The 23758-nt window shown below is 43.4% G+C and overlaps 1 protein-coding gene across 2 annotated transcripts in view; it reads right to left on the bottom strand.

Annotated features, from left to right (window-relative positions):
- The window catches only part of LOC119925766 (U-box domain-containing protein 70-like), an 80473-nt gene that overhangs the window by 27276 nt on the left and 29439 nt on the right, over nucleotides 1–23758 (bottom strand). For both annotated transcript variants that reach the window (XM_038744192.1, XM_038744191.1), the window contains exons 3-4: nucleotides 10731–10834; nucleotides 1514–1597 (exon numbers count right to left, since the gene is read on the bottom strand). In XM_038744192.1, the coding sequence (XP_038600120.1) occupies nucleotides 1514–1597; nucleotides 10731–10805 (159 nt within the window). In that variant the 5' untranslated portion in view covers nucleotides 10806–10834. The remainder of the gene's footprint in view (nucleotides 1–1513; nucleotides 1598–10730; nucleotides 10835–23758) is intronic.

Genomic DNA, 23758 nt, shown 5'->3' on the forward strand with positions numbered 1-23758 from the left:
GTGCTCTTTCCACTGAGCCACGCTGCTTCTCTACAGTGGATATAGTGGACATAGTGGCTCTCCACTGGGAGCCAGAAGGTCATGGATTCTAATCCCAGCTTTGCCACTTGTCTGCCGTGTGGCCTTGGGCAAATCACTTCAGTTCTCTGTGCCTGAGTTGCCTCACCTGTGAAATGGGGATTGAGACTGAGCCCCAAGTGGGACAGCGACTGTGTCCAACCCGATCTGGTGTATCCACCCTAGTGCTTAGTATAGTTCCTGACACATAGAAAGCACTGAACACATTATTATTATTATTATTAACTCCTTGGGAAAATACAATACAACAGAGTTGGTAGACACGGTTCCTGTCCAATTAAATGGTGGAAGTGAAGAAAGGAAAATAATTAAGATGACTACAGTTTTTGATAGGTATTTTGAGATTAGTTGGAAATACGTTGGAATAGTGTTTATCAATCAGTCAATCATATTTATTGAGTGCTTACTGTGTGCCGAGCACTGTACTAAGCGCTTGGGACGTACAAGTTGGCAACACGTAGAGACAGTCCCTACTCAACAGTGGGCTCACAGTCTAGAAGGGGGAGATGGAGAACAAAACAAAACATATTAACAAAATAAAATAAAAAGAATAGATATGTACAAGTAAAATAAATAGAGTAATATTCATGTTATTAAATATTATATTTATGCAATATATAAATATAATATAAATATATTAATATTAATATATTTAAATATTATATTTATTATGATATGTGTGAAAATATAATGTTTACTGCAAACTCGTGAGCAGGGGCTGTGTCTGTTATATTGTACTCTCCAAAGCACTTAGTACAGTGCTCTGGGTACAGTCGGTGCTCAATAAATGTGATTGAATGACTGACTGGTGCCACACTGGGGCCGAGTCTGCTCCTTGGCACACGTGCCAGCGAGGGGCCGACCAGCCTCCGCGCCACCATGGAGGTGAAAGGATAAAAGGCGTCCGCTTTGGAACACTTTATGCTGTAATGGACACGACAGTATGTATTATTCATTCAATAGTATTTATTGAGTGCTTACTGTGTGCAGAGCACTGTACTAAGCGCTTGTATACAACTAGTGCCATGGTCCACGCTGCTCTGTCTTGTTTCCATTCTTAATGGGAGTGGCTGTACTCCAAAATTTTAGAAGAAAAGCAGATCTCCTACTTAAAAGACACAAACAAAACCTCTGTGTAGTGCCAGTTTGGAGAGGAAGACAATGACCTCTTCACTTCTCCCGAGATTGGGCAGAGTAAGAAGAATCAATTAATCTAATCCATCTAGGGATTTTTTTTATTCGTTCTCTTCAAATTCTAAACCCTGAGTTATAGGTACTCTTTCTCTGGTTCTCTCCTCTCCTCCAACACAATTTTATTTAAGTTTCATTTCCCAGTCACTGTTCAGCTGCAACTTTGGACAGGTCTCAGCTAGAACAATTTTCCTGGACAGTACTTTGAACTATATATCCCAAGGGTCAGAAAACTCCTCCCCACCTTTTTCTTTGCTCGTTGCTTCTCCGCTTTCTGTTTGGCTCGTTCCTCCTCAGAAAGATGTTCTTCCAAATTAATTTCCTCTTCCTGAAAACAAGACCAGAGGTTTGTGAACACCCCGCAAAGGGACACGTCTGATACTTACATGATGAGAGAGCTGGATCAGCAAACACTACTCCAACTTATTTCCAACTAATCTCCAAATCCCTACCAAAAACTCTTTTCACCGTAATTATTTTCCTTTCTTCGCTTCCACCATTTAATTGGGCAGGAACCGTGTAGACCAACTCTGTTATATTGTAATTTCCCAAGGGGTTAGTATAGTGCTCTGCACATAGTAAGCAGTCAATAAATACCACTGATTGATTAATGGTTACCTTCTCCTAGACAACTACTTTAAGGTCAAAGAAAAACTCTGCAAGTCAACATAGTAGCTTCATTTAGTATTATCACTAAAAAAAAAAGATGTTAGGTGCCAACCTGTGTAGTAGACAGAACAGCTGCTGAGCAGAGCCAGTTACTCAGACATAATTTCTAACTTGAAGGAGGGTCTCTGAAGAATGCCTTACCCAATTTTGCAGGAAAAACGGGTTCTCAAGTCATTCCTATATCTGTAAATACTGCTTCTGGAAAATAAGGCTATTCCAGTTGGTGACATGTACAATGATATATTTGGGGAAACTGCATTTTTTCCATTACTCAATGTTCTCCAAGCAATCAGTGGTATTTATTGAGCACTTACTAAATGCTTGGAAGACTACAACAGAAGAAAGACCCATTTTCCTGTCCTGAAAGAGCTTTCACTCTAATGAGGACGACAGACCAAAAATATTTATAAATAGTGGGAGCAGGAGGTATAACAAAAATATAGCCGGAAAATAGTACCACAATATAGTCCCGGCTCTGCCATGTACCTGTTGTGTGACCTTGGGCAAATCACTTTTCTGTGCCTCGGTTCCTTCCTTTGTAAAATGGGGATTCAATACCTATTCTCTCTCCTACTTTGACTGTGAGCTCCATGTGGGACCTGATGATCTCGTATCTACTCCAGTGCTTCTTATAGTGCTCAGCACATAGAAAAGGCTTAATAAAAATCAATTTTTTTAAGGATGAAATAGCTGAGTAATTGAGTATACACAGAAATTATAGAGTTAAAATATACATTGGTGCTGAGGATAGAAATAAAATTCCATTATTTCTAAGTGCTAAGGTGGGGAAGTTGACTGAATTTTATTATTTTTAAATGGTATTTGTGAACACTTACTATGTGCCATGCACTCTACTGAGGGTTGGGTAGATAAGCTAATTCATTCATTCTTTCATATTTATTGAGCACTTACTGTGTGCAGAGCACTGTACTAAGCGCTTGGAAAGTACAATTCGGCAACATACAGAGACGGTCCCTACCCAACAATGGGCTCACAGTCTAGAATGGGGAGCTAATCAGATTGGACACAGTCAATGTCCCACATGGGGCTCACTGTCTTAATCCACATTTTTCCAATGAGGTAACTGAGGTCCTGAGAAGTTAAGTGACTTTCCCAAAGTCACACAGCAGATAAGTGGCAGAGCTGTGATTAGAACCCAGATCCTTCTGACGTTCAGGCCCATATTCTATCCACTAGGCCACACTGCTTTTCTACTGGGTGAATTAATGGAGAAAAAGCTTCCAAAGGAAGTGAAATTTTAGGAGGATTTTGAAGATGAGGAGAACTGAGGTCTGATTAATTTGGAGGGAGGGCATTCCAGGCTGGGAGGGTTGGTGTGACAAGGGGTTTGGAGGCAGGAGAATCAAGAGGAAGATGCAGTTAGGTAATGAGCGGCCAGTATAAGCTAGAGAATAGAGAATGAATAATGGAGTTAATCTGTAAGGTGGAATGAGCTGATGGAGAACCTTGAAGGCAATGATACGGACTTTCTGTTTAATGTGCAGAAAGCTGGGTAGCCGTTGGAAGATTTTGAGGAGTAATAATAATAATGATGGTATTTGTTAAGTGCTTCCTATGTGCCAAGCACTCTTCTAAGCGCTGGGGTAGACACAAGATAATCAGGTTGTCCCACGTGTGAATCACAGTTTTAATCCCCATTTTACAGATTGAGGTAACAGAGGCACAGAGAAGTTAAATGACTTGCTCGAAGTCACACAATTGATAAGTGGCGGACCTGGGATTAGAAACCGCAACCTCCAACTCCCAAGCCCATGTTCTTGCCACTAAGCCACGCGGTAGATATCAATCAGTCAATGGTATTTGAGCATTTACTGTCTGGAGAGCACCGTACTGAACCCTTGGGTGTGTACCAAATGATGCTTCAAGATGATCTGTGCAGTGGTGTGTAGTTGGGTAGGGACTGTCTCTATATGTTGCCAACTTGCACTTCCCAAGCGCTTAATACAGTGCTCTGCACACAGTAAGCGCTCAATAAATACGATTGATTGATTGATTGATAGTATAGACTGAAGAGTGGAGGGGGTGGAGGCAGAGAGTCTACTGAGGAGGTCCCCTTTCTCGCCTTCTATTCCTTCTTTCCTTCAACTAGCAGAACCTCTTGGAATGATCTAGACACAGTCTTTAAGATAAGTGGTACACTCCACTGGCAGGATGACGAGAAACTAGCTATTTTGTGGTTCGACGTCTAAAAGAGGGATTTTAAAAAGCTACAACGGCCTTCTACGACATCACTAAAGAGGCCTCATCTTTGAGGGCTATGCAAAGGTCTAAAAAGACACTGCTGAAGACCGATTACTACTCAGCACACTCTGGCCATGTCTAAGGCACTATCCATAGCCAACTCCTCTCCCATTTTGACAACGGATTATAGTGCATCCCTTTCGGAGTCGTCTCCTTCCCTCGACTCTATGTGACTGTCAGAATCCTCCAATGTTCTGCCTTCATTCCGATCCCATATACAGCTCTGGCGATCAGACACTGTTTAGAAGTGAATGCTATAGTTATAGATGGATATCTTCCTGTCAACTCGATTTAAACACGGCAAAAACAACTGTTCATCCTTCTTCTACGATTCTAGTATGTTCAACCTTTTCCACGAGGTGAAGAATTGGTATAATTGAGGCAGCAAGCCCTAGTGGAATGTGTGTGAAGCGGCGTCGCTCAGTGGAAAGAGCCCGGGCTTTGGAGTCAGAGGTCGTGGGTTCAAATCCCGGCTCCGCCAATTGTCGGCTGTGTGACTTTGGGCAAGCCACTTAACTTCTCTGTGCCTCAGTTACCTCATCTGCAAAAATGGGGATTAAGACTGTGAGCCCCCCATGGGACAACCTGATCACCTTGTGACCTCCCCAGTGCTTAGAACAGTGCTTTGCACACAGTAAGCGCTTAATAAAAATACATCATTATTATTATTATTATTATGTGTGGAACTAACAAGCAGGAAGGCAACTCCCAAATTCAACGACCAGCTCTGCTACTAGCCTGCTGGGTGACCTTGGCCAAGTCACTTAACCTCTCTACACCTGTTTCCTTATCTGGAAAATATGGATAAAATAGCAACTCTTCCCACCTCTTAGATTGTAAGTTCCACATGGGATGAGGACTGGGCCCGATTTGATTACCTTGCAGTGCTTAGTAAAATGTTTGGCACATAGTAAGATTTTGGAATATAATAAGTGGTTAGGATTGCTATTATTCATAATATAGAAAATGATCAATTGCATTTATTGAGCGCTTACTGAGTGACAAACATCATCATCATCATCATCAATCGTATTTATTGAGCACTTACTGTGTGCAGAGCACTGTACTAAGCGCTTGGGAAGTACAAGTTGGCAACATATGTACTGTACTAAGTACTAAGTATAGTACTGTACTAAGTACTTAGTACTGTACTAAGTGCTTGGGAGAGTACAATATGACAGAGTTGGTGGACACGTTCCCTGCCCACAATGAGGTTACAATCATGAGAGCTGTATACAACAGACAAAACTGTTACCAGAAAAAAGTAGGCATAAAATAAGGGTACAAACCAATATACAAATAATAAACCATCCTTGGGATTTAATGTGTTCAGGGAGGCTAACAGGATGACCTGATCAGGGAGATAAAGAATCCTTCCTGAAGGAGGATGTTTTTCAAAGGGTTGTGAAGGTGGAGAGGGATGTGTCTGGCGATTTTGAAGAACTGAGTTCCCCACAATGGGAAAGGGCATGTGAATCGGAGACAAAATTGTGACTGAGGAAAAGTTAGCAGGTTAACGTAGAAGAAGTAAGGTGCAAGATGGGGTAAAGTGGAAGAAAGTGGCAAGGGAAGGAGGAGCCAGCTGGTGGAAAGCCTTGAATCCCATAGGTCAGAGATTCTGGTTTATTGCTCAACTGACAGTTAAGTATTTATTACTCTATTTTATTTGTACATATTTATTCTATTTATTTTGTTAATAAGTTTTGTTTTGTTCTCTGTCTCCCCCTTCTAGACTGTGAGCCCACTGGTGGGTAGGGACCGTCTCCATACGTTGCCAACTTGTACTTCCCAAGTGTTTAGTACAGTGCTCTGCACACAGTAAGCGCTCAATAAATACGATTGAATGAATGAATGAATTAAGTGACAATTTCCCATTCTCTTTCAGTCTGAACATAGAAATTCAAACAATTTACCCTCCTTATTCTCCAACACAAAGTATGTGCCCTGCTGTTTGTCAATATTATCAATTTGTTTCACACCCGTATATCTCTTCAGAGGTTTGCAATATCACTGCTGTCTGTTTAGATCATACATATATATTGTTGTTTGTATTCAAAGACAATATTGCTGAAGGTGAAGTTTATCTGATTGGGTGAGAGGCTGAAAAGGTCAATGTGGGAACCTATGGTCCCAGCCACAACACACATACCAAAAGGTACAATTATAGTGTTATGTTTAATATTTGCAACACTTGGTGCTTTTGTCTCTTTTTCCTCCATATCTCTTTTGCCCAAACGGTGCCATTCATTCATTCAATCGTATTTATTGAGCGCTTACTGTGTGCGGAGCACTGTATTAAGCACTTGGGAAGTACAAGTTGGCAACATACAGAGACGGTCCCTACCCAACAAACAGGCTGGTCTATCCTCACTAACTGACTTGCGGTTTTCAGCTGAGAGATGCAGCAATGTTCTGAAAATGATTCCTCTGCCCTCCTTACTTGGTTTCCCAATTTCAGCTCTCCAGGCAGCAGATGTGTGCAGCCTGCTCATCGTCAATGGTATTCATGGATGCTTACTGTACAAAGCACTGTACTGAGCACTTGGGAGAATACAACACGGTTGGCAGACACGTCCCCTGACCACAACGAGTTTACAATCTCGAGCTGTTGCCCAATTCCTTCATATATCCAATTTAGCATAGCTGTGTTACGGTGAGCATAGTTCCAAGGCTTCTATGTGATCTTGTCTTTTTATTTTTTTTTGGTAAGTGATATTTCTTAAGTGTTACCCATGTACTAGGCACTGTACTAAGCACTGGGGTAGATACGTGCTGATCAAGTTGGACACAATCCCTGTCCCACATGGGGCTCACAGCCTTAATCCCCATTTGATAGATGAAGTAACTGAGGCCCTGAGAAGTGAAGTGACTTACCCAAGGTCACACAGTGGACAAATGGCGGAGCCGGGATTAAAACCCAGGTCATTCTGACTCCCAAGCCTTTCATCATCATTATCAATCGTATTTATTGAGCGCTTACTGTGTGCAGAGCACTGTACTAAGTGCTTGGGAAGTACAAGTTGGCAACATATAGAGACAGTCCCTACCCAGCAGTGGGCTCACAGTCTAAAAGGAGGAGACAGAGAACAAAACCAAACATACTAACAAAATAAAATAAATAGAATAGATACGTACAAGTAAAATAAATAGAGTAATAAATATGTACAAACATATATACATATATACAGGTGCTGTGGGGAAGGGAAGGAGGTAAGATGGGGGGATGGAGAGGGGGAGAGGAAGGAAGGGGCTCAGTGTGGGAAGGCCTCCTGGAGGAGGTGAGCTCTCAGGAGGGCCTTGAAGGGAGGAAGAGAGCTAGCTTGGCGGATGGCCAGAGGGAGGGCATTCCAGGCCCGGGGGATGACGTGGGCCGGGGGTCTTTGCTCTATCCACTACGGCAAGCAGCTTTTGATACTGAATATGGCCAATAAATGTTGCTGATGGGACTGCTTAAGGAGGCCCCAAGTGGCGACTTGTGTTGGATAATAACAATAATAATAATGGCATTTATTAAGCGCTTACTATGTGCAAAGCACTGTTCTAAGCACTGGGGAGGTTATAAGGTGATCAGGTTGTCCCACGGGGGGCTCACAATCTTAATCCCCATTTTACAGATGAGGTAACTGACGCCCAGAGAAGTTAAGTGACTTGCCCAAAATCACACAGCTGACAAGTGGCGGCGCCGGAATTCGAACCCATGAACTCCGACTCCAAAGCCCTTGCTCTTTCCACTGAGCCACGTTGCTTGGATAGAGACGGTTGATTGGAGGCTGACACCACACTACCACCACTCACTGTTTGACCGTCTCCCAAAGGGTGCACTGGTTTTCTTGATTCAGGTTTCTACTTCCTTGTCTATCACTGCTTCATTGGTCAGCATGCTCCCTGGGTAACAGAATTCTGTCACAGTTCTCAGGTCTGTGTCACCAATGAAACATTTTAGCCTGTGTGTAGGGTGTCCCTGGCATAGGTGGATAAAGCACCTAGGTTTCCTTCACCTTGCCTTCAGAAAGCCCTACTGAGAGCCCTACCTCCTCCAGGAGGCCTTCCCAGACTGAGCCCCCATTTTCTTCTCCCCCTCCTCATCCCCTCCGCCCTCCCTCCTTCCCCTCCCCACAGCACCTGCATATATGTTTTTACAGACTTATTATTCTATTTATTTTAATTGTACATACTTACTATTCTATTTATTTTGTCAATGATGTGCATCTAGCTTTACTTCTATTTATTCTGATGACTTGACACCTGTCCACATGTTTTGCTTTGTTGCCTGTCTCCCCCTTCAAGACTGTGAGCCCGTTGTTGGGTAGGGACCGTCTCTATATGTTGCCAACTTGTATTTCCCAAGCGCTTAGTACAGTGCTCTGCACACAGTAAGCGCTCAATAAATACGATTGAATGAATGGATGAATGAATCCCCTCTACCCTACCTCCTTCCCCTCCCCACAGCACCTGCATATATGTTTGTACAGATTTATTACTCTATTTATTTTACTTGTAGATATTTACTATTCTATTTATTTTGTCAATGATGTGCATCTAGCTTTACTTCTATTTATTTTGATGACTTGACACCTGGCAACATGTTTTGTTTTGTTGTCTGTCTCCCCCTTCTAAAGCCCTACTGAGAGCTCACCTCCTCCAGGAGGCCTTCCCAGACTGAGCCCCCTCCTTACCTCCTTCCCCTCCCCACACCACCTGTATATATGTATATATGTTTGCACGTATTTATTACTCTATTTATTTTACTTGTATATATTTATTCTATTTATTTTATTTTGTTACTATGTTTTGTTTTGTTGTCTGTCTCCCCCCTTCTAGACTGTGAGCCCGCTATTGGGTAGGGACCATCTCTATATGTTGTCAACTTGTACTTTCCAAGCGCTTAGTACAGTGCTCTGCACACAGTAAGTGCTCAATAAATACAACTGAATGAACTGATCATCAGCCTGTAATAATAATAATGATGGCATTTATTAAGCGCTTACTATGTGCAAAACACTGTTCTAAGCGCTGGAACACCTGACTGATAGAGGGAAATGGTCTACATCACCATTAATGGAAAACAATTCAAGTACAAGTCTTACTGACAGTAGGATGACTCATCCCCGCAATATTTCTACTTTCTATAATGGTCTCCAGTAGCACCATAAGCTCCTGGAAGGTAAGGAATCCTTTCCATTGAATTTGCTTTTTTTTATCATTAGGGACAGCACCAACCATCCGGGCACATTTATAAATAACCTCTAATGATGAAAGTGCTATAAAGTAACCTAACAAGGTTAAGATAGATGCAGATAAAGCAGAAGTTTCAGTCAGGTCAAATGCAGCCAACAGAACAATGGAAAAAGAATCAAATGCTGATATTTAGCAGGTAGAGAAGTAGAGTTGCCTAATGGGTAGAGCACGGGCCTTGGACTCAGAGGGCATGGGTTCTAATCCTGGCTCCGCTGTGTGACCTTGGATAAGTCATCTCACTTCTCTATGTACCAGTTACCTCATCTGCGGAATGGGATTAAGATTGTGACTGTGCCCAACCTGATTAGCTATATTAACTCCAGTGCTGACACTTTGTAAGCACTTAACAAATACTATAAAAAAAAGGGGAACAGTCCAGACAGGTGACAAGGGCAAAGAATTAGCACTCCCAGACAGCAGGAAAATGACACTATATGCAACAAAATGCTGAGAATCGCATTCCATATGAGTCAGCCCAGAGTGAGAAATTGTACTGAGGTGAGGTAACAAGGAAAAAGCAAAATCAATGCTGTTTTCCTCTCCTTTATTTACAGGACAGCGGGACCCAGCCCTATTGACCTAGACTTGTCTGCAGGCCCACCTCAATGAGGTTCCCTAATCGATTACGATATTGGCAGTGGACATTACCTTGTCTCACACCTATTTGTAAAACCATCAAGGTTAAGGAGGACAGGAGAGAGTTGGATGGAAAATTCAAGAAATGAAGCAAGGCAAATGTCTATACAAACATTTGCTGAACCTGAATAAGAATGTACTGGCTCTGTCTTGATGAAAGTAAAATTCTAATATAATCTCTTTCTTCTTCCTTAAGGCTCTGACTATTTATCCTTTGACAGTTGGCTGAGACGGTAAGGTCAAATAAAGGTACACGTTAATTGCCTCACTGGGATTCACATCACCCCAAACGAAAACACAGTAAAATAATCCTGTGACGACGAAGGGAAATGGTATTTCAGGTTGTGTTGAATTGATCTCGCAGAGGGACAACTGATGAATTTTTCTATAGGGAAAATATTTATCAAGCCCCCTTTGGGGGAACAAAGTGAGACCCACAAAGCCCACCCGATCCACTGTTATTAAATGGGGAATTCAATTTCATCTAGGTATGTGTCGTTGGGAAACAAAAGGGAAAGAGAGCTGACTACTCCTCTCCAAAGGGCCAAACCACCGAGCCCGCTGGCTCAACTGGCAGTTTTGCAGGAAAGGCTTTATTCACAGAGTGAATCCCCTCCAATTCCAGGCCCCCAGATATCCAGGCCAGACTCACAAACCTGAAATCTAGAGTGTCGGCTGGGAGTCCGCTCCGCACAGCTGCCACTGGCTTCAACATCTTTTCCACATTCCATCTCATCCTCTGGTGCCTAGGGGCCAGAACCTGGGAGACAAATCAGTGCTGGCATCAGTCAGGGAACGTGAGATATTGATATCTGTGTAGAATATGTCTCCCCCTCTGGATTTAAGCTCGCTGTGGGCAGGGGATGTGTCTGCTAACTCTGTCGTGTTGTACTCTCCCAAGCACACAGTAAGCCCTCAATAAATACCACTGATTGACTGTCCTTGTAACACACAGAAATACGGTTTTTGCTGATGCTCTTCTGAATCGGTGCTGATGCAATGGAGCTGTTTGGTATCAGTGCGGCATTCGTGGTGAGCTGATCAATATAAGGATCCCTAGTCTTATTCTTATACTCCCGGGGGCGCAATCTCCACTGAGCCAGGTTATATTTTATTCATTTCCTTCAGCGTTTTCATTAGACATTGTTCCCCATTACCAGAAACTATGATTTACTAATGGTGGAAGGAAAGGCGTCTAGGGTTTAGGTGAAAGGCGTTGCATTTCTCTGGTAGACAAGGAGTCTATACATCTCTTACAAAGAACTTGGGGCTCCCTTGTAATATAAACCCAAGGAATATATTCCATATGTATCCTCAAGACTTTCCTTTTCAGGACAAACTAGGAGCCTTTTTAAATGATAGAAAATACACGATCTTGTGGTTATAACCCAACTATTCACACAACACTAATGGTGCAATGCATACCACTCTTCACAAAGAGTAATACAAACACTAAAATAACAAAGACTTATGAGATTTTTTAAAAATGCTAGACAATTTGTCACTTGTGTTTAATACTGCAGTACAGTCCCAAGGGCTTAATATAGTGCTCTGTAACCAGAAAGCACTCAAATTTTATTGACTGATTTGGAAGTGTGAAAGGGAAGATACTACAAAGAGAAAACACTAGTGGGCCCAATTCAGACACTTACTACCTGGCAATGGAGGAACCAGGGAATGGAAAATAAAGCTGTGAGATGCACACGATGAACCTAAGGGACAGGCTGGGAAGAAAGCAGCAGATTTATGGATTAATAATCAAAGAGGCTAAAATCTCAGATTAATCCTTCAACTAGAAACTCTTACTAAATAGATGCCTCCAAGCCATATCACCCAACATGAACCAAAATACTGTTGGAAAGTAGAGAATCCAACAACAGAAAGGACAATCCTGTATCTACTTGAAACAACAGGGAGGAATTGAGCAACAACAAAAAATGAGGTGAGCAATTTTATCATTCAGTATAAATAGCTCTAAAACCTACCACAAAAATAAGAGCTGTTATTGGGCCATGCTTCAGGATTCTCCTCTCCAGATTAAATAAATCAAACCAGCTCATTTTCTTCATAGGTTTTGGTCTCGAATTCTTTGATCATCTTTGTGACTCTCCCCTACTGTATGCAAAGCACTATGCTAAGCACTTGGGAGACTAAAATACAACAGTGGGTAGATACATTCCCTGGATACAAGCAGTTTACAATCTAGAGTGGGAGACAGACATTAGCATAAATAAATTACTCACATGCATAGAAGTGCTATGGGGCTGAGGGTGGGGTGAATAGAAAGTACTTAAAGGGTGACTCAGAAGGGAGAAGGAGTAGGGGAAACGAAGGCTTAATCGGGGAAGGCATCTTGGAGGAGATGTGAAATTTATCCCGGGTCTCGTCCGTTGTAAATTGAGGAGCCCAGAACTTGGCACAATACTCAAGGAAGTATCGCTAATCAACGCTGCATACAACAGGATTAAAAATCTGTTCTTACATGCTTGCTTTTTTTCTCTAATAAGATATGACTCACAGCCAGCAGGTTACCCCTATGACCCATTTTTCAGGCGCACTCAAACATAGCTTGTAATTCTCCATTATGTTTTCTCCTTAAATATGTTACCTTCCACCTCATGACTAACCTCATTCTATTTGACACCTCTCCAATTTGCTATGGTTAGCCACTAAAATGGTGGCTCCCACTTTCACCCCGGCATGGGTTCACCAGCGTATCTGTCAGATATACTCTAGGACATCATCATCATCCATCGTATTTATTGAGTGCTTACTATGTGCAGAGCACTGTACTAAGCGCTTGGGAAGTACAAATTGGCAACATATAGAGACAGTCCCTACCCAACAGTGGGCTCACAGTCTAAAAGGGGGAGGACATCACCCAGGTCCCTGAAATACGTTCAACACCTCTAGGTCTAAACCTGAAACATCATCCAGTTTGGACACGTAGGAGGAGGACGGCAAAAAACAAGGTGAGGAAAGTTTCTTTCCCTCTGCCCCTAATGGGACACGCCGGAGACACCTTCGATTCCGGCACTCTCAGTTCCATCATGACACATTTTCAACGTGTATTTTGGCTAGAACATAATTAGGGAACTGGGGAGTGTTCGTCCAGCAAAACCACCCTGCTTGGGCTTGGAGTGCTGTGGTATTGAAGAAATAGCTTGTTTGCTCACACGTTTGCGGCGCTGGAACTGGTGAGTGCTATGGAACACGTTTGCCTTATTGGGATGTTTCACAAGTGCACGACCCTCACATTATAGGAGAATACGGCGTACTATATAGTGTTCCACCTAGACTCTGAACAGGACCTAAAGAACTTCAAAAAAAAAAATACAATGAAACAAGATAAGCAGGAGGGATGGGCTTACAGTGAATAAGGGAATAAAATGTTTACCGTTTGGTCAAAGACTGTGGAAAGGTTAGGACATTTCTGATTTAGTATTTGTAGGATTCTCTGCCTCCTTTGTTTAAGGTGGCCTGGGAATGGATATTTAACAAGTCAATCAATCAATCAATTGTATTTATTGGGCTCATCAGAGAAAACAATACAATACATTTCTGGCCCACAAGGAGCTTACCATTTAATGTGCGGGCGAGGGCAGACAAGCAAGTAAATTATGAATATGAATATGTATAGACGCGCTATGGTTGCTGGGGGGAGGGGTGTGTGTGTATGTATTCATTCAATCGTATTTATTGAGCGCTTACTGTGTGCAGAGCACTGTACTAAGCGCTTGGGAAGTATAAGTCGGCAACGTATAGAGATGGTCCCTCCCCAACAACTGGTTGAATACCAATTCATTCATTTGTATTTACTGAGCACTTACTGTCTGCAAAGCATTGTACTAAGTGCTTGGGAGAGTACAACATAACAACAGACACATTCCCTACCCACAATGAGCTTACAGTCTAGAGGGGGAGACATACATTAATATAAACAAATACCAAGCGCTTAGTACAGTGCTCTGCACACAGTAAGCGCTCAATAAATGCGACTGAATGAATGAAGTGCTTAAAGGGACAGATCCAAGGGCATACAAGAAGGAGTAGGGGAAATTAGGGCTTAGATGGGTAAGCCCTCTTAGAGGCGACGTGATTTTAATGTCATGGACTATATTGCGAAATAATCCCTGAAAATTAAGATATAAACTTTTTTCATTATCTCATTTAGGAAATGACACCCCACAGGTAGTCTTCCTGAGAATTGAGAAGCTTCAATTACTGCAAACTGCAACATCTTCTATACAGCTTAGCACTCCACCACACTTAGCTGCTCCTGCAGCTGTGTGCCATGACCTGATCAGCATGGGATTCTTCACCTTCATTCCAAGTCCCTTTCTTCTTGACTCTAATTCATAGCCAGTTAATGAGCGTTCTGGTTGACCTCCCCAGATGTCTCACCCTGAATTTCCTGACGCTTCAAACCATCTTCGAGTCATGTGAAAGTTTTCCTCAATCTCTCCAAACGGTTTGCTTAGACTCTCTGCTCTGTCGATTCTCCCCTTCCAGTGACCAAGATCCATGGCCACAAGATCTATTTTCTAAACTGAGAAATCTTTCGTATGCGCACGTGTGCAAATACACAGGGCAAAATTTACCGTGCATCCCTCTTTTTCAAAGAATTATATGTCAGTCGGTCAATCGTATTTACTGAGTGTTCATGGGGTGCAATAGTCTGAAAACGCCCGAAAAAGGCTTATGCTTAAAAAATGGAGATGTAGCTCTGTAGAGGGAAAAAAAATGACTTGGGGAATTTTTTTTTTAATGGTATCTGTTAAGTGCTACTGTAAGTGCTTAGTTCAGTGCTCTGCACACAGGAAGCGCTCAATAAATACAATTGAATGAATGAATGTGCCAGGCACTGTTCTGAGCGTTGGAGTAGATAGAAAGTAATCAGTTTGGACACAGTCTGTGTCCCACATGGGGCTCACAGTCTTAATCCCATTTTACAGATAATGGAACTGAGCCATAGAGAAGGTAAAGCCATTCATTCAATCATATTTATTGAGCGCTTACTGTGTGCAGAGCACTGTACTAATAATAATGATGGCATTTGTTAAGCACTTACTATGTGCAAAACACTGTTCTAAGTGCTGGAGGGGGATACAAGGTGATCAGGTTGTCCCACGTGGGGTTCACAGTCTTAATCCCCATTTTACAGATGAGGTAACTGAGGCGCAGAGAAGTTAAGCGACTTGCCCAAGGTCACATAGCTGACAATTGGTGGAGCCGGGATTTGAACCCATGACCTCTGACTCCCAAGCCCGTGCTCTTTCCATTGAGCCACTCTGCTTCTCTAAGAGTTTGGAAGGTACAATTCGGCAACAGAGACAATCCCTAGGCAACAACGGGCGTGGCTTGCCCAAGGTCACACAGCAGACAAGTAGCAGAGCTGGAATTAGAATGCAGATTCATTCATTCAATCGTATTTATTGAGCGCTTATTGTGTGCAGAGCACTGTACTAAGCGCTTGGGAAGTACAAGTTGGCAACATATAGAGCCGGTCCCTACCCAACAGCAGGCTCACAGTCTAGAAGGGGGAGACAGACAACAAAACAAAACATATTAACAAAATAAAATAAATAAAATAAATATGTACAAGCAAAATTAATAGAGTAATAAATATGTAAAAACATATACACATATATACAGGTGCTGTGGGGAGGGGAAGGAGGTAAGGCAGGGGGGATGGGGAGGGGGAAGAGGGGGAGAGGAAGGAGGAGGCTCAGTCTGGGAAGGCCTCCTGGAGGAGGTGAGCTCTCAGTAGGGCTTTGAAAGGAGGAAGAGAGCTAGCTTGGCGGATGTGCGGAGGGAGGGCATTCCAGGCCAGGGGGAGGATGTGGGCCGGGGGTCGATGGCGGGACAGGCGGGAACGAGGCCCAGTGAGGAGGTTAGCGGCAGAGGAGCGGAGGGTGCGGGCTGGGCTGGAGAAGGAGAGAAAGGAGGAGGGAAGGATGCAGATCCTTCTGGCTTCCGGACCCGTGCTCCGAGAAGCAGCATGGCTCAGTGGAAAGAGCCCGGGCTTGGGAGTCAGAAGTCATGTGTTCAAATCCTGACTCTGCCACTTGGCTGTGTGACTTTGGACAAGTCACTTAACTTCTCTGGGCCTCAGTTACCTCACCTGTAAAATGGGGATTAAGACTGTGAGCCCCCCCGTGGGACAACCTGATCATTTTGTAACCTCCCCGGCGCTTAGAACAGTGCTTTGCACACAGTAAGTGCTTAATAAATGCTATTATTATTACTATTATTATTATTATTATGTCTTCTGGCTCCCAGACCTGTGCTTTATCCACTAGACCATACTGCTTTTGTTGGGCATTACATACCACTCTATTTTAACACGTTTTAATACTTGACAACCGACCTCTCAGTTACCTTCCTGGTTGGTTTTAAAGTTCTGAGAGCATGCAAAGAAAGAAGAAAATTCCACATTTCCAAACCACTCCTGCTCTCGGGCATATTTCACGGGGAAGCAACAACCCTGATCTTTTCTAAACTTTAAGCTCCCACAGGCTTCTCTATTCCTCCCCTCGGTTATGTCCTCCTGTTCTGGAAGAGGCAGAAATCTGCAGCCGTTCATTCCTCAAACTTTCAAAACAACAGTGGACCCACTGTGGATGTGGCTCACTTTTTGAACTTAAAAGAATTGATGGAAACATCCCACGGAAGAATACGACACTGGGATCGATCGCCCCGTGCCCTGTTAGCCCATTCTAACAGATGAGTTCTGAAAATATTTGCAGTGCTAAAACCAAACGAGGTGCTGAATTCACAACTGGCAGCAGCGTGTCCTTTAGTAGAGCCTTTTACAAATCTCGAAGGGAAAAGAGGTTGCCCGAAAGGTTCTACCCAAGCTCCGGTGTCCGCTACGGTTTCAAAGAATGCACATCTGGACCCGCAGCTAAAACACAGATCTACAAATTGCTTTTTGCCATTGAGAAATACGGCTCCCCAGGTACACAGCATGTAGGACTGACTCAGCCACTTCCCTGAATCCTGACCTCAAACAATCCTTAAGTTCTTCAGGAAAACAGAAGGGATGATTTTTATAACTGCAAACCTCTGCCAAGTAAGGATTCAGGATCCTTGAATCATGCTGAGAAGTAGCTCTTAAATACACCACTGACTGAGCTGAGCTTGGGACGGAAAAGAAAAATGAAATGCGATTAACAAGTAACCTTTGAAAAGAGAAAAAAGAAAAAATTACCATGCTTAAGAAGCAGCTGCAACAGAATTATTATCAAGCCGACTCACAACAGATCCTTCTTCCTAGCCATCTGCCTCAGTGAAGCAAGCCTAGCTACGGACTTCCCAAATTTAACTTGCCTCTGGGCAACACTGGCGATCTACATCAGGTTTTCTAGTCGCTGCCACTTCATTCTCATTTTTTAGGTGTCCCCGAATCCTAATTTTAGAATTATTGTATGATGTCAGATTCAATTAGTTCTCTGACTTTGACTTCCTTCGATCTGGCTGTTGGGACAAGGTCCCACAAATACAAGAGGCAGTCAAACAGGCAATAAATGGGATTCATGAGACGCTTACTAAAGCCCAGAATGTTTCCGGGGTGGATGAAAAATACTGCATCCTGGATAATCTCTGGGCAAAGAAAGACTGGAAGCGTCCAAGTGCCTAGAGGCAAGTCACCACAAACTGATGGAGAAGGAAGTGGGAAGCAGCAGGTATAACCAAAGTTGCTACGGCACAAAGCCAAATGTAAGTAGGGCACTTTGAAGGAGAGGGAAGTCAGAGCAATAGCAGAAAAAGCAGATGGGAATAAGAGGAGGTTGTCAGTAATTGGAAGAGCAAACAAGAGTAAAGGAATGTCACAGAAGGAAAAGTGGAAGGCAAAGACACACTGAGCAGCACAACCAACAAACCCTCTACTAGAAAGATAAACTCCTTCAGGTGGAAAAGATACCATTCATTCAGCCATATTTACTGAGCACTTACTGCGTGCAGAGCACTGTACTAAGAGCTTAGGAGAGTGTAAATCCAGCGCTCAGTAAAGTGCCTGGCACATAGTAAGCATTTAACAAATACCATAATTATTATCACTATTACAATATAACAGTAAACAGACACATTCTCTGAAACCCAGAGATCCCATTTCTATCTGCTTCTTCTCCATTTAACCTAATCTGGCCTCAGACTTTGTCCATCAGAGTACATCAGGCAGTTCACCTTGAAAGAGGTGGAAAGGCACAAATTTGACACTTACAGAACACTTAGAATTTCTCCAACACTTTTCTTTTACCAAAGCACTTTCACAATACTTTTGACGTTACAACATCCCTGTGAGGTAAGCAGAAGCAAGTATCAGAATTCCCATTTTACAGATGTGGACAATGGGGGTCCAGAGAGGTTACGATGACTTGCCCAAGTTCACCCAGCAGTCCAATAGGAGAACTGGGTCAAGAACCCACGTTCTTCGACTTCCAGTCTGTGTTCCTTTCACTAGGCCACACTGATTTCTCCCCCTTCTAGACTGTGAGCCTGTTGTTGGGTAAGGGCTGTCTCTATATGTTGCTGATCTGTACTTCCTAAGCGCTTAGTACAGTGCTCTGCACACAGCAAGCGCTCAAGAAATATGACTGACTGAATGAATGAATTTAGGAATTAACAGACTTTTGGCAGGGCTCTGAAACTTGAGATGCTGGAATATCAATGAGTGCCCTTGCGACTTTTCTGTCCACCATTTGACCCAACCAGAATATGCCCACAAATGCCTCTTATGTAAGAGAAGCTTGTTACTGACTATAACTTCTGACCTGCACAGCCCAAGGGCAAAAAGCTCTACTTACAAGCCTCTGCAAGCTATACAATTACACCCTGTTCTGTACCAACACCATATTTCTCTCCAAAGTGGGGTTATAAATCAGAACAGGGTGCTCCCCACTTTCTTCTCCAACCCCTACACGAAAGAAAGTAGCAGACACTCAATGGGGGGTGAAGAGTGGTTCACTCTTGGAAATGTCCTGCAGCCTTAGACCTTCCAGCTGGCCGTCTGTTCCCTTACATTAACTCCCTGAAGGTTTCTTTCTTGAAGGAAACCATCTCTCACCTACCAACCCCAATACATTATCACTATGTGTTTCTTCTCAAGAAATCCTCACCAAGGCCATCATGAATTGGGATCTCCTGGCTGGAGACCAAATAAATTCCCATTTGGAGGAGGAGGAGGACCTCCAACAAGCAGGGAAGCTGAAGTGATGTGGGAACCAGTCTGGTCTGATAATACTATCATATTATAGTATCATATCATATATATCATATTACAGATAATACCGGTCTGACAATACTAATAATTATAGTATTTGTCCGGCACTTAGAACAGTGCTTTGCACATAGCAAGCGCTTAATAAATGCCATCATTATTATTATTCTTAAGTGCTTACTATGTGCTAGGCTCTGTTCTAAGCACTGCGGTAGATATGAGATAACTGGGTTGGACACAGTCCCTGTCCCATATAGGGCTCACAGTCTTAATCCCCATTTTACAGATGAGGGAACTGAGGCCAGAGCAGTTACGTGACTTGCCCAAGGTCACACAGCAGACAAGTGGTGGAGCCGGGATTAGAACCCACTTTCTGATGCCCAGACCTGTGCTCTATCTCTTTATCTGTGCTGCTTCTCTGATGGAAATCTACTTGTTTCTATGAACTCTATTGTGCTCTTCCAAGCATTTAATACACATTTAAGACACACTATTGTTTGACTGATTGAGAAGAGGAAGTTCTCTGCGTTATATCATAAAGTAAGGGGGTCAGGAGGCAGGATATAAGGTCGTCTTGACCATAAGCTGATTTCTACACTGTAAGCTTTTCTCTAAAATGTAAGCTCATTTTGGGCAGGGAATGTGTCTCTTTATTGTTATATTGTACTCTCCCAGGTGCTCAGTACAGTGCTTTGCACACAGTAAGCGCTCAATAAGTACGACTGAATTGAATCTGAAATAAGCATGGCTTAAACTAGGGTAAATTCAAATAATGGCAAGAGCAGAAAGGGAGGATATACATCCGTACAAAAATGTAGTAAAGCCCAGAAGATTAGATAGGGAAGTTTTCCTGCAGAAAACAAGATTGGATAGTTGATTCAAATTCCAGCAGGTCCCCGGGCCTGGGTTGGTACAGCTATCTTGGAACTGATGACCCCTGAGATTGGGATGGAAATGCAGGCTAATGTACAGTTTGCTGATATCCGCTGGGCCTCGTCATGCCAGCTTAAGGATCCAATATTGCTCTCTTTTGGGTGACAATGCTGTTCTCAGAATTTCAACCAAGATTTATGAATTGTTTAAGCAAGCCAGTAGCCAAGATATTCAATAGAGTATTAGAAAAGGAGGAAATGTCAATATCCTTGAAACCAGAATTACTGACCATGCAATATTGTCCCATAAAGGCAAAAAGGAAGACATCGGAACTGAAAGTATTTAGTGCTACTGAATTCAGGCTATAAAATATTTGTGTGAATTTTATGACAAAGTTTAGTGGTGTTAGCTATCAGAATAATATGAGACCCAAAACTGCAAATAAGAAAAAGAAAAATGAGAGCAGACTGTCTAATCACTTTGCTACAGAAACATGCTGAAGAAGGGGGCTGGTCTGGCTAACTGGAGAGCTTGGGTCAGAGGAAAGCATTTGACAGGATTGAACAGATCCACATTCAAGACAAAGTGGATAGATTGCAAAGATTATTAGATATAGGAAAATTATACACAAAATCCATAAGGGGAAAGAAGTTAACAGTCGCCAGAGGAGCAATCTGCTTTTCACACTGTCAAATAACCCTCTAACAAGAAATTTTGCAGCTGAGTTGAGGCCCATTAGTTGGACAGCAGGAGGGGAAAAAAATATACATATTAAACCCAACTTTAGCGTGTATGGGTGATTGGGTGATTGTGTGACTATGTGGACAGGAGGCGGGGTCAGATTACTTCCTCAGAGAGGGCTGGGCTGCAGAAGAGGGATAAAAGAAATATATCCGTCAATGGTATTTTTGCCTAAACTCTGGGGATTAGCGAGTGGAGTGACTTGTAGTAACATTCACTGCGGGACAAGTGAATGCAGTGCATTGCATTAAGTGCTTGTGAAGTACAGAGTAAGGAAATGACACATTCCCTGCTCACAAGGAGCTTACAATCTAATGGGGAAGACAAACACAAAATAGGGGGAAAATTCTAAAGGTCAGAGAAGCTAAAACTTGTGGATTATTAGATATGTGGTAAAGAAACCAAGGGATAGATTTTGAAAATAGGTGGGAGATCTCTTGGCAGAGAATTTAGGATGACAAAGTGAGTGTAGAGTGGGTGGGGGTTGGAGAGGTAAGGAGGAGAGGAGAGTGGGGGGGAGTTCACACCTGATTCTTTTGATTTGGTCAACAAAGTAATAATAATAATAATGATGGCATTTGTTAAGCACTTACTATGTGCAAAGCACTGTTCTAAGCACTGGGGGGATATAACGTGATCAGGTTGTCCCATGTGGGGCTCACAGTCAATCCCCGTTTTACAGATGAGGGAACTGAGGCTCAGAGAAGTTAAGTGACTTGCCCAAGGTCACACAGCAGACATGTGGCAGAGCTGGAATTCAAACCCATGACCTCTGACTCCAAAGCCCGTGCTCTTTCCACTGAGCCACGCTGCTTCTCTCTGTAGTTGGAAAAGTCTTCAGGGGCAAGAGGTGGGTAGGTAAAGAGACCGAGGACCTTCATTCATTCATTCAATTGTATTTATTGAGCGCTTTCTGTGTGCAGAGCACTGTACTAAGCGCATGGGAAGTACAAGTCGGCAACATATAGAGATGGTCCTTACCCAACGGGCTCACAGTCTAGAAGGGGGAGACAGACAACAAAACAAAACATGTAGACAAGTGTCAAAATCGTCATAACAAATAGAATTAAAGCTAGATGCACATCACTAACAAAATAAATGCACGACTAAAATAAATGGAGTAATAAATCTGTGCAAATATATGGAAGTGCTGTGGGGTGGGGAAGGAGGTAGGGCGGGGGGGATGGGGAGGAGGAGAGGAAAAAGGGGGCTCAGTGTGGGATGGCCTCCTGGAGGAGGTGAGCTCTTAATAGGGTTTTGAAGGGAGGAAGAAAGCTAGCTTGGCGGATGCGTGGAGGGAGGGCATTCCAGGCCGGGGGAAGGACGTGGGCTGGGGGTCAACGGCGGGACAGGAGACTTGAAAGACTGGAGCAATTTGGTGGGGGCAATGGGTGGCACAGGTGACAGGGAGAAGTAAAGCTGCTGAGCGGAAAAGAGGGCATTCAGTCATTGCACAGCACTGTACTGAGCCCTTGGGAAAATGTAATCCAACAATAAACAGACACATTCCCTTCCCACAAAGAGCTTGTACCAAGCGTGGATGAAGCTGAAATAACTGAAATCAATCTGGTGCCTGGGTTTTCACCAACGGGGCACATGCATGGGATTAGAGAAGCAGCGTGGCTCAGTGGAAAGAGCACGGGCTTTGGAGTCGGAGGTCAGGGGTTCAAATCCCAGCTCCGCCAATTGTCAGCTGTGTGACTTTGGGTAAGTCACTTCACTTCTCTGTGCCTCAGTCCCTCATCTGTAAAATGGGGATTAAGACTGTGAGCCCCATGTGGGACAAATGGATCACCTGGTATCTCCCCAGCGCTTAGAACAGTGCTTTGCACATAGTAAGTGCTTAACAAATACTATCATTATTATTATTATTATTTACTATGGAGGTGATCCACGGCTGGGGGTTGGTGGGGCAAAACTGAGGGAGAGGCAGGAAGCAAGGGAGCTGAATTCAGTGGAGAGGGTGGTACTGAGGGTACGGCTTTGTGCTTCAAGAAAGGGGAGGCTAGGCAGGAAGTCCAAATACGGCACCGTGACCTGGGATAAGTGGAGGGAGTCTGGAGAGCGGAGGTTGCTGATGGGGGAGAAAAGAGTTTTGTGGGGAGAGGAGGTGTGGCTGAGCAGGCAGACTAAGAGGTTGTGGTCAGACAGTGGGATTTCAGAATTGGTGAGGACAGAAATGGTAAAATGACGAGTGAAGATGAGATCCCACACGTGTCCAAGTTGGGTGTGGGTGGAGGTGGGGTGGAGCAGGTTGGTGGCAGAATTAAGCAGCGTGGCTCAGTGGAAAGAGCCCGGGCTTTGGAGTCAGAGGTCACGGGATCGACTCCCGGCTCTGCCGGCAGCTGTGTGACTTTAGGCAAGTCACTTCACTTCTCTGGGCCTCAGTTCCCTCATCTGTAAAATGGGGATTAAGACTGTGAGGCCCCCCGTGGGACAACCTGATCACCTTGTAACCTTCCCAGCGCTTGGAACAGTGCTTTGCACATAGTAAGCGCTTAATAAATGCCATTATTATTATTGTTATTATTAATTCAATAAATCCAACTGAATGAATGAATGAATTAAGGAGTGGGAGGAAGCTGGCAACTAGGTGATCGTCAAGAACGTCTACACGGATACTGAGGTCCCCCTCAGATCACTGTAGGAGAGGAAGGGCGGGGAAAGCAAAGTGAGAAAGACATCAAAATCACTCAGGAAAGTGGAGGTGGGGGCTGATGATAAGCGAGCAATTGAAGCGGGTGGTCCAGGCAGATGATGTGGGTTTCAAAGGACGATATGTTGCCAACTTGTACTTCCCAAGCGCTTAGTACAGTGCTCTGCACACAGTAAGCGCTCAATAAATAC

Source organism: Tachyglossus aculeatus, chromosome 3 (assembly GCF_015852505.1).
Source record: "Tachyglossus aculeatus isolate mTacAcu1 chromosome 3, mTacAcu1.pri, whole genome shotgun sequence".
Classification (NCBI taxonomy): domain Eukaryota; kingdom Metazoa; phylum Chordata; class Mammalia; order Monotremata; family Tachyglossidae; genus Tachyglossus; species Tachyglossus aculeatus.